This window comes from Pteropus medius, unplaced genomic scaffold, assembly GCF_902729225.1.
Source record: "Pteropus medius unplaced genomic scaffold, Ma_sr-lr_union100, whole genome shotgun sequence".
Taxonomy (NCBI): domain Eukaryota; kingdom Metazoa; phylum Chordata; class Mammalia; order Chiroptera; family Pteropodidae; genus Pteropus; species Pteropus medius.
In genome coordinates, this window is record NW_024349519.1 from 27,814,598 (window position 1) to 27,831,374 (window position 16,777).

Genomic DNA, 16,777 nt, shown 5'->3' on the forward strand with positions numbered 1-16,777 from the left:
ATTTATGCCTAGAGCACCTGGTCTTCTTAGGTGGTCTCCCATCTAAGTACTAACCAGGCCCGACCCTGCTTAGCTTCCGAGATCAGACATCCGGCTTGTTCAGGGTGGTATGGCTGTAGACCATGGACCTTGGCTCCACTGGGGCACGAACCCAGGACCTTCTGCATGTAAAGCAGATGTGCTAACTACTACACTATGGAACAATGTCCAGAGATTTATTTTAAAATGTAATATTCAGTTCAAATTCCTAATATCAAACAGCGAAGTATGAGAAATCATTCGTGCATATGCAAGACTCTTTATAATCTTTATAATATTGTCTAAATAAGAGTCTATATTGAATAAAATGCACCCTTCCCCCTAAAAATGGTAATGTCATTGCCAAAGTAATGCATAAAAATAAATCCCAGGGAAGTTTATTTTTAGTATATGAAGTATATTTTAAAGAAGCAGGTGATATATTCTCAAGGAAAGGTCTGCCTCAGTCAGACTTTTTTTTAATTTACTAGACTTAACATTTTGTAATCCTGTTTCACTGACTGACATGAGCCTTGCTCAAATACATATTATTCTACAAAGCCGAGGTTCTTAGCATTTGAAATGAGAGCTGGTATTTCCATGTCTAGTTATTGAATGCTGCATGCATGTTCTTATAGATATTATCATGAATCCCCGAAACAAACATACAATGTAGGAATGTTATTTTTATTCTACAGATGAAGAAATTGAGGTTCAGAAAGGAAAAGAAATGATCTAATTCCACATGGCTAATTTGTGGACAATGTAACATTCAAATCCAGGTAGTCAATGTATATCGTCCACAAATACTTAGAAGCAAGAGTTTTTAACAAATGCTTAAGACAGTAATGAGGATTAAAATCTGTTTCTAAAATAATCGGTGGTATTTTTCCTGGAACAAAACTGACTCTAAGAAGTTATACTCTTTACAGTAAAAATAAATTTGAAAAATAAAAATTATTTTAATAAGTAATATAAAAGTATCTTCCTCGAGATAATATTCCTATTAATACTGATAAGGAGACCAAATTTAAAGCTCAGTTTTGTCCATTTTGAAGTACAGATAACAAACGGCTTTTATCATAAAAACATAACTACTTTAAAATAAAGCATTAGTTTTGTTCTTTCTGGTTTATTATGTATACATGTGTGTTTTTATAAATTATTTTGTGTGCAGTTAATAGCAAATCAAATATTTTATTCATCTTAGTAAGGCAGTAATAAGCAAGCATGTCTTACTAGAAAAAAAAAAAATGGAGCAGAAGGAATCAGATATGGCCCTTGCAAGGGGAAAGGATATACCTGCACATGAGCATTTTCGTAATTAGATGGCTCACTTAAGGGTTTAAAAGAAGTCTTATAATTAAATATTGACAACTGTAATCCTTGCCAGGCACTTATATTCATGTTTATCTAATGAGTGTATTTCTTTCACATAACATTTAATATTTTGGATCTTTCTTGGTTGTTGATTTCTAACATAAATGATATAATTTTGATGATCTAAAAATCTAATAATGAGATATTTATTTTAAAGATTAACTAAAGTGATAATTTTTAACTTAAGCATTAACTTCAGTTCTTTACAATGAAATTTCTTTTAATAGACCATATCAAAATTACATTGAAAAAATCATGGGACTCTATTCAAGATGTAAAAGAAATATTGATGGCAATTACCAAATTCCAATGTTTGCAAACATACATTGAGTCTGTCTTATCAGTCTGCCTCTCACATTAACACCAATTGTTTTGGGCTAAAAAAGTGAGCCTTGTGTTGTCAGTCTATATCCAGCAGTTGTCTTTTGTCCTTACTCTCTCTTCTAACTTCATCAAAGTTCTACTTCTAATCCTTTTGTTATTGTCTTGACCTTGTGGTAGAGTTTAACCTTGGACTTGATGAGTAAGTTTGACTCTTGATTTAACCCTCAAAGCTCCTGAGAACCTCTCCTATAATGTAATCCACTATATGTGCAAGCATCTATCTAAGACCAACACTTATTTCCATGGGAACTGGGGTTTAAGGAACCAGCACCAACGCTAATATTTTGGCTATTGCTTTTGTTGTAAGTAATAAAATCTTCCATCTCTGACCTGGGATGCTCGTGTGTTCTCTAAGCATCCACAAAACTGGCAAGCTAATGGGTTAGTTTATAAGCAGAGTAAAATCCTAGATCCCTTATAGTCCTTGACAGTCAACAGTATAATTTCAAAGAATTACGTAATAGCAAGTATGTAAAAGACAATCACTTTCTTTTTTGTTATAAAACCATTTTATTATGCAAAACAGTGACAGTAGCTGAAATTGCTCAACTTAAGTTCTATTTTTAAAGTCTGTGGTCTGAACTAGATAGCTAAAATTACATGAAGTGTAAAAGAAGGGGACACGTGTTCACACAAAAGATGAAGAACTTGGTAGTGCGTGGTCACTTTGTTATATGCATCATCCACTCTCCAAAGAGGTGTAGCTTTGGTCAGAAAAGGATACAATTATGATAAGACCCCACAATACATCTAAATAATGATTTTTATGGGCAGGAAATTCAACCTAACTGCATTCCTCTAGGACAGAAGCAAGAGGTGGGGTAAGGGTGGCTCTCAACATTTTACCATTTCTATAGAACACAGCATGGTGATGGGTTTACAGTAATATGGGCTGATGACTGAACTGCCATGATCTTTGCTGGTAACATCTCACAAACCTTTTATTTTACTCTCAGTATTTTTTTCTCTAAATGATAATGGTAGTGCAGGTCTTTGACTCACTGTTTTAAGATATGTGCTGGCCATCTACCATCATGAGGTACATCTTTCTCACTGAATAAGCACAGTCTTTATTACTAAGATGTCTGCCACACCCATATTTGTTTTGGTGAAACTCTCAACCAAAGTCTTTTGCTGAGGGAAGCAGCCCTAGGCAGTTTCTCAAACATAGAGTGATGATGCTATTTTTCTTTAGCTCATGAGGACAAGCATGGAAATTTGAGGAAGTCAGTCTGTTACCTGGCCAGCAATCACTGAAGTGGGCTAGGGCAGGGGTCCCCAACTTGCCGGGCCCAGACTGGTACCGGTCCGTGACCGGTTAGGAACTGAGGTGAGCGACAGGTGGGGAATGAAGCTTCATCTGTATTTGCAGCTGCTCCCCAGCGCTAGCATCACCGCCTCAGCTCCACCTCAGATCATCAGGCATTAGATTCTCATAGGAGCACCAGTCACTGGTGCCAGAAAGGTTGGGGACTACTGGTAGGGGAAACTCAGCCCAAGGAGGGATGTAAACGTAGTGAAATATGTTTCTCATGAGAATTTGCAAGAGAGGGAAAGTTAGTAGGTACTCCTTTCATAGAGTTGTTGGGTTTAAATGAGGTCATTCACATAAGGCACTTAGCAGAGGGCTTGACTGAAATACGAGGTCTTAATAAATGTTAGGTAATTATTATTAATATTATTGTTATTAACTGGGGCTGAAGGATACTCTGAGAGAATGTAGAGAGCAGAGGCGATGAGATACATGGGATCGTAAATCACCAAAAGCCCAGAAGCAGAGGTCAAAAGGAAATATTGCGTAGAGGATGAGATGTTGAAGCAGCAACACAGAGGAGCTGAATCACGTTAGTAATTATGGCACCTTCACCATGGTCCCTAAACTTGTATCGCCAGGAGGGCGAGAAGCTGTTCTGTTCTCTAGCTGCTTAGGAGGTTGAATGGCCTTCGTGTTCTCAAAATCTCCATCTTCAAAAGCCTACTGTGTTGCCATTTTTGTTCCTCCCTTAAATTCGTGTTTGGGTAGCATTTCCTGGATTCCTGTGGGATCTGGATTCTTGTTTCTAATATTTCCATTTTAATAATTCCCAGGAAATAAAATCCGTTCATTATCATCACCTTGCTCTCCTAGTTCATACAACTCATTACAAGGGGTAACATGAGTGTGTCTCACTCCTTGTAACCAAAAAGAATAAATTGGTTCACTTGCCTTTCCTAATATTTTCCCAAGTTTCCCTTCTTTTGCAGAATGGATAGAGTCCTTCACTCTCTCAGCTTCTCTATCATATGAGAGAATCAATTATTCTTTAAAAATAGGCTATATATCACAATTCTGTGGTGATTTTGAACTAATTTTCTGCTTCAGAACCATTGAAGAGGAATATTGAAGAAAAAGATGAAATTTTGTAGTGGTAAATTTGTCATGGAAGTCAATTACAAATACTGTATTTATGACAGTTACTTTAAAGGCAAAAGTAGAATTTTGTGTGATCTCTGAGACTCTCTTTCTTCCCACCAGGCAGAGTTGTGATGGCGTTGATTATACCGGCTGACGTCTATTTCCAGTTCCATACTCAGTGGCATCACAGTGGTAGTTCGAACCTGGCCAAGGAGGGAGTAGTCGCACCCTGCAAATTGGCTTTTTATTTCAGAGACCTAGTTTACCAAAACGCCACTGCTCAGAAGTATAAGTATGTTTACTTCTCAAAGCCATCCTGGATAATGAGAAACAGATTGAAACAAAAGGATGGTTTTGGCTTAAGCTTATGAGATTACTGAACACTCAGAAGAAATGTTTATTACTCCACTCTTCAGAAGTCATGTAGCAGGAGTGTGGGTACAGGGTCTCTGTGGAGTGGCTCTCGACCTTGGAATCCTCCACATCATAGGATGACATTTACATGAAAGATACATGATCGTGCATAATTGTTCATGAACTCTTACTTTCCACATAAACAAAAATATGGGACTGTAAGTGAAAGGGATAGTCTCAAAAAATACTCTATTTTTAAAAATGTTAATTGTTGATAAAATTAGTCCTAAATTTCTTGGTACAGACCTTAAAACTGAGACTGAGGTGAAGGACCATGATTTTAGACAATACATGAGTAAGAAGAAATTGTGCTCTGCAGGGAAACTCATGTAGTAGTTTTCTATATTGAAGAGAGGCTCAGCTAAATGTTACTAAAACAAGAACAACAACAACAAAACAACAACAGAATCCTCCATGGAATACCTTAGCACACAAGACTTTTGTCTTCCTTATAATAAGGAAAACGTGTTTTTCATTTTTTTTTGAAAATGTGTTTTTGTCTTTATTATAGCCAAGAGTTGAGCCATGCTGAATAGAAATGTGTCTATTATGTTCCAGAGCTCATGGTTTTTGTGCATTCAAGGTCATAGTAAAATCACTTTAGGATTAGAATGTTTATCTTTATCATTTAATGTCCTTCAGCTGCTCATTTGGTTAATAGTGACACTTTGATTTGAGCATCTTGTGTGTGTGTGTGCAGTCCAAATATACTTTTAATGCATGTAATTGTCCCTGTTGGAAGCCTTTGTTTTTGCCATAAACAATGAAGCAAGACACAATCCTGTTCTCACCAGAAAGCAGTAGTGAATTATTCTTGCATTAAAAGCATTAGGGGGAAAGTGTATATTTTACTGAAGATTTTCTTAGTTTATATCAAACATTGTGCAATATTTCTCTACAAAAATTCCCTTAGTTCTGTTTCCAGCAATGGCAGACTAGATAGTTTTGGACCAACTACCACCTGAGTATAACTAGAAAGGCTGGACAATAAATTTTTAAAAAACCACCTAGTCGTTAGGGTGAAATGGAAGTAGACCAGTTTCTGAGACTGAACCCCAGATTTAAATCTTCTCAATTCTTGATTGGATTATAGTGATTTGGGATGGCTAGAGCCCCCAGCCCAGTCTGCTAAATTTAATCTTCTCTGAATTTAAGCTGTAAGCAGCAAATTTATATTGTTTATCAAAGACAGTTTAAATGTAAGAATACAGAAATGTCGAACATGAATGTATGGATGAAGTGTTAATGCATGCACATTCAAATGAAAAGAAAGCTGGTGTAGCTTTTATATCAGACATAGTAGACTTTAAAATACAAAATAAAACGAACTTATAATAGTGATCTAGTAATTATTACAGTCTTCATTTTCCTCTCTACTAATTAAAAGAATAAATAAAATAAAATATTAAAAATCATTTAAAAAAATTGACTATATTCATGTTGTAGTATGGGAAAGAGAAGTCTTCATAGAATATATTTAGTTGGTTGTTTTCACTTTGAAAGCCTGATGAATTTTTTGTAAAAATATTTATAAAACAGTTTTTGAATTGTTTGTGTTTTCTTTCACTTTCTATTGACTAAAGTATCAAGTAAATGGTTAATAGTAAGAAAAAATATTGAATATTAATAAATACGATAAAACCCATTTACCCAACGTATTAGCTGAAACAAAATTTCTGTTTTTCTGGTTCAAAACAGTATGCTATTGGCAATTTCATATGATCTCACCTAATAATTATTGTTCTTGATTGATTTCAGCACTTATTTAGAAGTTGTTGGGTTTTTAAATAACCAATATAGGTGTTTTGTTTTTAATAATATCCTAATTCTATATCCTTCTATAATTTGATAAAAGCTGTCGACCTCATAGGTTACTTGGGACTTTCTAAGTTTTCTACACTCTTTATGTTAAAAGTCTAATACTTTTTCCTTCTGCTATCTCTTTTTAGATAAAACATTCTTTTAAATTTAAAACGATTTTTTATTCTTTGATGAATATAGTGAGCTTTAGTTTCTCTTTGTTATTCACAGAGGGCTTTTGAGGGGTATATCCTGCATAGAAGTGTGATGTGAGCTTTGTCGCAAACGGCCTAAACTAGACTGTGCGTTTGCCACGCCATCAACTTTGTGCCTCAGTTTATGAATCTGCAGAACAATGCTAACAGTATTCCCCCCTTCAAAGAGTAATAGCGAAGCTTAAATACATTAGCATATATCAAGTGCTTAAAATGGACGGGGATATGGCAAATATTAAAGAAATGCAGTGACTATTGTTACAGAATGTTTTTGATATATCTATAATAGATGTCCATAGAACATCTTTATGAAAAGGGAATTTTAACAGAAATCTGCAAATTACATCTGAGATGAATCTTTTAGAGTGGACGATCTGGATAAAACTGTTTATCTCTGATGATATGCTTAATATTGCTTCTCTGTACAAAAAAAATTAGCCACCTTTCAGGTTGTTGTGAGGTTTAGAAGTAAGGTATGTAGGTTCTTGACCCTATTTGCCTGCCAGTGAGAGCACTCCATTCATGGTGTATGTTAGACACTTTCTGTTAGCTGTGCATCCTAGATATTGTTCACTGCAAATTGTGATTTCTGATCCAAACAGGATTCTACATGTGTACTGGAATGAATTTTTACTAAATCCTAAATTTTGCAAAAAAATTTGGCATGGTTTTTAAAGTGGTAAAAGATAGGAAAGATTGACATCTAGTGGCTTTCTAGCAATATTGCACAAAAATGTTCTAATCCAAAGTGAATCAAGTATATATAGTTGTATTTTGGTTTGCATAGGCTGTGTTCTTAGAAACAAATTTCATATAAAGCAAATTTCTATTATTTAATGTCAAATATAACTCACTATAATTTCTTATAAACATTTAAAAATAATGTCCTTATAAATTTTGCCACCTAGATTTTTTCATTTTTATGTTAAATACTATATTAATTCCACATTTTTCTATAATTTTATATAAGCTTCATAGTTTACCTGCCACTTTCTAAGTTTCTTATACTATTCACATTGAAATAATAAAACATGATATTGTTTTATTGGTCTTCTTGGAAAGCAGTTACTAACTTGTAAAATATATTCAAATGTGCAGAGGAGTTTTATTTTAGAACAGTTTTAAATTTACAGAAAAGTTGTTCTTTATTAATAATACTTTATATTATTATGATATATCTGCTACAATTAATGAACCAACGTTCATGCATTGTTATTAATGAAACTCTGTATTTCGTTCCAATTTCACCACTGTATTAGGGTTCTCCAGAGAAATAGAGCCAATTAGATGCATCTGTATCTATGTCTACATCTATATCTCTATCTCTATTTATAGATTTATAGAGATATATTTACAGATAGATGGATCCATAGATGCATAGATATAGAGAAAGAACGATAGTGAGATAGAGACAGATTTATTTTAAGGAATTAGCTCACATGATTGTGGAGGCTTGGTAAGTCTAAAATCTGCAGTAATTTAAAATATCTCAATTTTTATATTGATTACACCTTGAAATAATATTGTAGATATATTGGATTAAATGAAATATATTTCTGTCCCAGAAAGAAAGGTCAATGTGGCTTATGACTAGTGAAGTGAACTCTGATAAAATTCAAAGAAAAGCACAACATTTACATCAGAGAATTATATTGGCGGAGTGGTGGAAGCACTACCTGCTTGGACTAGGAGGGACTCAGACTTTTGTCCCCCCCACCCCAACCTTCTCTGGAAGGAAGCAAGCCCAGAGCATACTTATTTTCAAACCTGGACCATTTCATATTCATGAGGATTCCTCAAAGGGTAGAAGGAAGAGCCTGGAAGGCAAGCTAAGAGATGGAAAGAAGTCCAGAAGCAGAAGTGGGTCCTCATCAAGGAATGGGCAACTTGAGCCTGCTTGGGTTTTGAATAGCCGTGGACCAATGACTGCCGTGTTTCTTGCTTCCCTTCCTTTCAAACGAGTGTGTCAATTGTGGCTATCCGTCTCTATCTCACCATTGTTCAGTTTGTGGGAGGCTGCTGACTTGTCCCTTTAATCCACTGGTCTTCAGGTCCAGAGGAAATGCCTCAAGGAGGAGCCTCGGTGTTCTCACTTGAACATAATTGAGATTCTTGAGAGGCCTGAGTATACTGTGCATGCCTGCAAGAGGAGTGTGAATAATGTGCAGCCAGAAGGTGGATTATGGCAGAGTAAAGATGTCTGCAAATTCTTCGACACTTTTCCTATTGAGAGGTGGCTTCTATTTTCCAATACATTGGATCTGTGACTGCTTTGATAATGGAGTACAGTCGAAGTGACACTGCCCGTTCCAGGCAAGCCTTTAATAGAGATGACAGCTTCTGCCTTGGTTTCTTCAAGCCCTGAGCTGCTATTTAGAAGTTATGACTGCCCTGTTGGCTAGACCACTTGGGGATGTCTTGAGACTACATGGAAAAAGGGCCCATTTGTGCACAGCCCCCCTGACATCCCCTGGCCGGGAAGATATATTTGTGAAGCCTTGGACCCTCCGGACTAGCCCAGAAGACAGCTGAATACCACTGAGTTACCCCACTCGATGCCACATGAAGTAAAAGAATCACCCAGCCACATCTTGCCAGAATTCCTGAATTCTGTGGATTGTGACCATAAAATGACAGTTGTTTTCATCCACTAAGATGGGGGTGCTTTGTCACAGTAATAAATACCTGGGATGCACTTACCACATCCTAGTTGAGTGACCTTGAACACTGTACTTAAAGTCTCTGCCTTCAGTATTTTCATCACTAAAATTGGATAATTGTATCTACCTAGTATGGATGTTAAACAATTAAACAAAAAAGCAGCTACCATATATATGGATCATAATGTTCTTTTGTTTCCCTGTCATGTATCGCTTTACATATAAATAGCATTAGAAGATATGTGTTTACTTCAGATACCATCAGTTTTTATGATACACAATCCTGCAAGTATACCTATATGTATGTATCGGTCTTTAAAATCTCATTAGAATTTATAACTTACTAATTATCTATAAACATGGTGAGGATCCTAATAGCCTTAGTTCAAGAACGGATGATTGTTTTGTTGTTGGTAGTGGTTTCTTCTCATCATCTTGAAGGTCCCTTAAATGCTATATTCAAAATAAATCAACTGAATTTTTCGACACTAAAAAAAATCAAGCTTGGTTTAGCTCTGTAAGTGCAGGATACTGAGCAGGAGGATTAGGTGGGCTTCTTTGTACCTGTTCAGATTTAGAAGGCCTCAGATCTCAAAAGAGAATGGCTATAGAGGACAGGCAGGAAAGTGCGCGAGCATCCACTTTATTAGTTATAATTATTAAAAAATCTTTTAATGGGAAAGGCGTGCCATAGGTAGAGTCCACCCTTTCACACCTTGCTTTAAAAATGTATTTTATCTCAGTTAATTCAATCCGTTTTCTTTAAGTTTATGAAAATGGTGTCCTGGTAATTTTGCTATCTCAGAACACAACCCAGTGACTCTGGTCCTGGTATAACTATATGACTCCAAGATAGAAACGAGCACATATTAATAAACGAAAATGCAGGTATGTCTCTGGTTCTTAGACAAGTTATTGAACTACATAAGATAAAACATCTATTTGAAGATAGAGGATATGAAAGAAAACATCTTTGGTGCATAATTTAACCTAGAGTTCTTAGTGATCAGCTAGCATCTTGTATTTGCCAGGTCTGAGAAATTCTATTTTAACGACGGCAAACACTTATCCGGAAAGACCCACCCAGACAGCCCCCGGGGGATGGGGTTGGCAGGCCAGACGCAGGCTCACTGGTGGCCAGGAGAGGGAGGTGGGGCAGGCGCCGCGTGGCTTGCGGCCAAAGCGCGGTCAGTGAATTATGAAATCTGGCCTCTGGCAGCGGGAACAGAGAACCACGTGCTTTTCCGGAGGTCTGGGTCCTGGGAAAGTGGGCGGTGGACAGAGCGCAGGGAGAAGGCGGATGGGGGCGGGGATCCCGACCAGGCTTTGGAAGAGGGGGCGCTGGGGACCCGCCACCTTGCCCAGCCTGACCTCTGCGGAGAGTGCTGCGAGCCGGGGAGGAGGAGGGAAGGGCGTGCGCGGAGGGGACAGAGGCGTCGCCCCGCGGCGCAGGAATCTGGCCTTTGCGGGGGCCGAAAGCTCTGCAGTGGGAAGCAACCCCGGGCGCCCAGCGAGCAGCTGCGCCCATGGGCTGCGCAGGCCCGCCCGGGAGCGCCCCTGGACGCGCCGCTCAAGTCTCTGGGTTTCCGGACGCGACTCGGCGGCATGTGCGGAGCTAGAGGGGCCGGGGGCGCAGCGCTGCGCGGGCGGAGAGCCGGGGCCCCAGGGCCGCGGGGACGCGCGACCCCCCGTCACTTGCAGGGGGCCCGCGCGGGGTGTGCGCGCCCGCTGGCGCCCAGGCCTCGAGGCGCGGGGCCCGGCCCAGGGGACGCGAGCGCAGGCTTGGGGCTGATTGTGATTGGGTAAGTCTTGATCAGGGAAGGGAAGTGGGATGGACTCGGTCGTGTCATATTTTTGTGCCATGTGAGTGATTTTTTTTCTGCCTGCAAAGCTGGAATCCATCTGGTCTGTTTCCTTGCCTGCAAACATGAGATTTCTCGTGGTGATGTTATTCGGTCTTCCCATGTGAGGTCGCTCACTTGCTCTCGGAAGTATCCGTCTCATCTGAGATGAACTCTCCACCAGTCTGTGTTCGCCTGTTAGGTCAAGGGAGCGTGAGTTCTTTATAGGAGGAAAAGCTTCGTGACAGTCCATCCAGAAAATTATCCTGCATCCCAACCCAGAGTACAGTGCTCGTTTCAGACAATCCTTTTGAGCAAAAATACAAAATTTTGAAAGCCGCGATCACTGTTTAATACTTGAATTTCTACGAGGCAAGGTGAAAGAGGTTCGCGGGCTATCAGGAGGCAGCTTTTTGAAAGTAAAAGACGATAATTGAATCATTTCTTTGACAACTAGAATGGAATGACATAGAGATTGGGACTCAGCCTTAACTCTCATGCACCAACAAATTAATACAATATGGTTCAGCGTTGCACTTCCGTCTTCTCTAAAAACTAAGTCCTGTCTCCAAATGAACAGTCTTAAATGTACCAACTAGCTGAATTTTATCATCTCTAGAATATAAGCAGTAGAGATAGGAACTATTACATGACTATTATATGTCTTGCATTATGAAATAGAAGCTTCATCAGAAAAATAAGTATTCTGCCACATTCACATTTTAAGGTATTTATAGGACACATCTGTAAGTTGTGTACACTTTCTTAGACTGTCTGGTTTATGTAGCAATTGAGAGTTTATAGGCGATTAAAGATACTCAATATTTTGCGTGAAATAACTGTACAACACATGGTTGGAGGACAGAAACCAAAGAATCAAAACAAGACATTAAAAGAAAAAGGCAAATTTTGCAGATTCTGTTTTTAGTCCACAATGTCAGTAATTTGAGGTCCCTGGAGAGACATGCAGGTCATGTGGCCTGGGTCTTGGAACCAATTCCATCTCTTTCTTCTTCGTGACCTTGGGCAGTCATTGAGTGAATGAGTTAAAATTCCTTTTTAGAATTCTTCTGAATTCTGTGGTCAAATGTTACTACACTGAACTCTGAAGTTCAGGAAGTTCCACAGAAGTATAGACACTTTGAAGAAGCTGGGAAGGGCAGAGGAGAAAAAAGTTAGAGAAATGGTGTGGAAGTAGATGATGTTTCAAGGCATCCATTTTATAGTAATTCCCTGACCCCTACTCCAGCACCCCTGCATCCTGAAGACCTCTTGTCCTTTCTACACTTTGATGTGAGCAGGAATGCTGATCTTGGCAAGGATGTGGTGTAATGTGAAGAGAAAAATTAGTTCTTCCGTTTTGTCAACATTTTTCTCCTTAGTTTTGAGACTTCCTCTCACCACCCCCCGAAAAAAAAAGGGGTAAATTTTTTGGAGGAATAGTTATTGTTCATTGGAAACAAAACAAACAGGCACGTGTCTTAAGATTAGTGAATGAGTTTAGTTTTCAAGTTGCTAAAAGAGAGGAGGTGTTAGAAACAAGAGAAATGGAAATGATTGCAGCAGATGATCTATTTGGTTTTAAGTCAGTTTTGGAGCTATCAGCTATACTAAGAGCTGTGAATTTTCCTTCTCTATAAAGGACAAAAGATTCTCCAGAAATGTCTTGAATTTGAAGGATATTTTTACATCTGGTCATAGTGTAATCTTTTGTATAAAACATGAATAGTTAGAGTAATTGTAGAACAAAAACATGTTCTTTTTTTTTTTTAGTCATTAATTTAATCTCTGCCTCTTGATTCTTTCAACATAGAACTTCTCTGTGTGATGGACATTATTTTAAATGCTACAGATAAAGAAAGCTAACAAAGTGTCAAGGTCACCACAATAAAAAAACTAAGTAGAGCTGTATAATACAAATTGTAGTGGGAGGTGCAAATTACCAAGAGTATAGTGTTTTCATGGAGCAACATCGCTAACGATAATAGTAGCAGTGAGCAAGATCAACCTGATGTATCTAGCACATAATATCTGGCACGATTGTATAGACATTTCACACACTTTATCTAATTTGTCTCACAACAACTATACAAAAGAGTTGATGGTATTGTCATTGTTTTACAAATTTGGATATTGAGTCCAGGAGAGAAGTAACTTGCTCAAAGCACACAGCCTGCCAATAGCAGAGCAAGATTTGACTCTTCCATTATTATCATAGAGATATGAAGGAACACTTTTATTTGACACCTTATTTTAATCACCACCTTGAGGTTTAAAATTATTTCTCAGTGATAAGCCAATTAACTCATATACCAGTACATATTTCTTAATGTTCAAAGCACATCCATTTGATGTAATTTTAGTCGATTGCTGCTTTTATGTCTTAAGTGTTTTATGTATATCTAAAGAGTTATTGAGTCTTATCCAAGTGATAAGTAATTGATATTTTAAAATAACTGAACTAAGGGCTAAAGGTAAAGCAGTTTATTAGCATGAAAGCTTATCCTATATTCTTTTCTCTGGTACCTTTTCTTTAACACCTTTATCCTTAAAGTTGCTTGGTTGTATTTAAGACATATGAGCTAAAAGGAGAGGCAAAAATCATAATTCTATTCTCTTGTACACGACATGTTTGGAAGGCAGAGATTCTTGCTAACCTCTGTTTATAGTAATTAATTTGCTTTTAGAATTTTCTTTCTTTGAAGAAAACAGTAAGTACATAACTAAGGGCAGAATTTATTCTTTTAACATTTTTTTAAAATTTCTGTTTACATTCAGAAATACTAATGTTGAAAATTAGATAGTTTTAATTGAAAGCAAAAGCAAGGTTTTATTTTAATGAATGCTAGAATGCTGTCCCCGTTTGAAATATTGAAAGTCAGCTTTCCCCTGCCCCAAATCACTATCATATCTTAAGTTAATATGAGATATAACTTATTTGTCCAAGAAAATATGATTTCTAAAAAAAGAAGTGGTTTACTGTTAGACATTAGGAAGATACTTTGACTAGAGGGAAGTAAATGTTTTAAAAGGTTCATTGAAAGGATATTTTAATGATTAATACTAGCTGTATGACATCAGCCAGGTTTAATACCTTATTTAAAATTTAGAGATTTCCTTTGTTTCAGTTTTCCATTAATTTTAATATTTTAAAACTACAAATCAGGCTACACACCAAACAACAATGCCAAACTGAAGTAAGCTATTGTTTATGTGTTTCTGACATTTATTTATGTGTTTAAAGATTCAAAAGAATTTGATATATATTTCAGAATTATATGAGATTGTCTATTTTTACCTGAGAGGCTGGTTAGCTTTACAAACACAAGGGTAACTAACTTTTCAGGGGATGGGGGGACCTGAAATCCAGGTCATGTTTTACTTGCCAGGTCATGACTTGAATGAAGCTGTGTCTGCCCAGAGTTTTGGGCAACTTTTACCAGTCTGGCCATGTTGCAAAAAGTTGTTTGTTTTTTTCCCAGTTTACATAAAGATGAATGTACGTTAATGGCAACCTTGATTCTAAGAAAATAAAAATATCAGTTTCTTGAGGATATGTGGTGTGTGCGTGTCTGTGTGTGCATGCACACGTGTGTGTTTAGGAGGACATGGCAGGAGGAAGGGAGCAACGTTATACAAAAGGAAATTTTAAAAGCCTTAATGGCTACAATTATATTTTTACATTAGAGGTACTTTTCATGTTTTATTTTATTTTTCAGAAGAGGACTGTCAGAAGGATCTGGAAAACACAATTTTGCTGTAAAAAGCAAAGATACTTTACCTACACATTTTACAAGAAATGTGCAGAAAGCCATTGATAAATATACCTGGTAAGAATTAACCTGTTAATTGCTTCTGATTGCAAAATCAAAACATGCCCAGAAAGAATATGGGAAACAAAATCAGCAATTGGCCATGAATTTGTAAAAGCAAAAAAGCAGGGTTTTTTAGCCTAGTGAATAAACTGAATAAATATTTTTCAACCAGTGTACTGTGAAGTTAACAAACGTATTTTAAAGAAAGAAAAGAAATATGGCTCATAGAAGTAAAGCCACTTAAAAGCATACCTTTCCCCAGGAAATGTTTACATAACTTACTTTTGTTTCTGCAGTGAATCTACGTCATCATTTTCATCAGGTGGAAGCCCCATGCCCCCAGAAGCCCACAGCTCTTGGTCTGGTTCTGAGACGCAGAGTTCGACCGCTGGCTTTTCTACTGAGAGGAGTTCCATTTACTCTTGGAGAGATGATGTATGTCCAGAATATTTTGGATAATCTTATGATTACAATTTATAATGAAGAGTTGCTTTCCTATTTAAACAAAAAACCTTTTTACCAATATTAAATGCATCACCTATTACACATATATGTGTACATACATATATAATCATTTACATGTCAACATGTAAAAACTGAAAAATACAGAAAATACAGGGAAAAACGAAAATCACTCATAATCTCCCAACTCAGAGTCTTAGCTGTTGATAGTTTTGTTTTTTTTTCTGCCTCCTAACCTGCCCCTTCCATGTGTTATATATGATTTCTTGTATAATATCTGTAGCTGTAAACTCAGGACAGACACTGACAATTAGGAACTCAAGAGGAAAATTTGGGAGAAGAAAAATCTGTAAAAGATCACCATGATTAGAGAATTTCTAAGTCAGAAAGTTTACTTTCATTTTCTAACCCTAGCAGAAACTATTAACTTTAACCCTATTTTTGCTCTTTTTGGTAGTGGAATTCTTAGCTAAGCGAGCTTTCAGTCTATTAGTCAGGCTTTAGCTGAGCACTCTGCCAATTGCACAGTCTCCTGACTCTTTAACCCCTCGCATGACCCTCGAAATCCCAAGGTGCAGCTTGTGCGAAGCCCTCATGGCTGGGAAGAGCCTCCAGTATAGCACCTTGGATGTTCTTATTCCTGCTCTTTTCTTGTGTTCTGTTTTTCTTTGCTCTCTTTAAAAGCAGTTCTCCACTTGTCACTGCCCACAAGGCTCCCCTTCTCCTCCGGTCTTACAGCAGTGATTCTCAAAGGCTAGGAGGGACGGAAGACTGGGAGGGAGTCAGCTCTGAATCACAGGGGAATTCTTCAAACAAGAATGTGACTCTCTCACTTCTGATAAACAGCCCCATGTCACACCCACTCCCTGCCACCCTCATTCACATTCATTTGTCACAAGTATGTCAATGACAAGAAGGCTGAGAGCCACTGTTTCATACTGTCCAAATTCTGAGATTATTTTAGTACACATTTTCATGTCATTATCTACAGAGATTCTTATGACTTCCATTTATGGAATTTAAATTATCCACAATCTAAAATAGCTTTTGATTTAAACACTTTTATTTACTCGTTGATAGGTAATAGTTGCAAAAGCAAAACCATGCAAAAGAGAGAAAATCGAAAGCAAGCCCTCTTGTAGGCCCCAGCCACCCAGTTCCCTCTTAGGAGGCAAATATTATTATTGGTTTTCTCCTTATTTGCATTTTAAAAGAAAGAATTCAGCTCCCCTGCAACCTGAGAATCTAGTTTATTAGCAATTGATGGGAAGAAATAACCCCGAAAATATTGAATAGCATTCTATGAAAATCAGCCTGAATTGACTGTTTGGATCAAGTATGTCAGACTGGATATGCACTTTGTTGCTCTGAGCTGTGGATTAGATTTCAGGTT

The 16,777-nt window shown here is 37.4% G+C and overlaps 1 protein-coding gene, 1 long non-coding RNA gene and 1 pseudogene across 4 annotated transcripts in view; 1 reads left to right on the forward strand and 2 right to left on the reverse strand.

Annotated features, from left to right (window-relative positions):
- FAM149A (family with sequence similarity 149 member A) overlaps nt 1–16,777 on the forward strand; it is a 41,741-nt gene that overhangs the window by 8,089 nt on the left and 16,875 nt on the right. Inside the window, exons 1-3 of one of the 3 annotated variants that reach the window (XM_039882692.1) lie at nt 10,424–10,516; nt 14,827–14,937; nt 15,219–15,357. In XM_039882692.1, coding sequence (XP_039738626.1) covers nt 15,256–15,357 — 102 coding nt within the window. In that variant the 5' untranslated portion in view covers nt 10,424–10,516; nt 14,827–14,937; nt 15,219–15,255. The other 2 variants (XM_039882693.1, XM_039882691.1) reach the window with 2 other exon arrangements.
- On the reverse strand, nt 6–121 carry LOC120618712 (uncharacterized; annotated as a pseudogene).
- Nucleotides 11,518–16,342, reverse strand: LOC120618466 (uncharacterized). The gene is made up of 3 exons (XR_005657260.1): nt 16,008–16,342; nt 15,205–15,417; nt 11,518–12,257 (listed from the first exon to the last, which is right to left on the reverse strand). It is a non-coding gene; the product is annotated as an uncharacterized LOC120618466 (long non-coding RNA).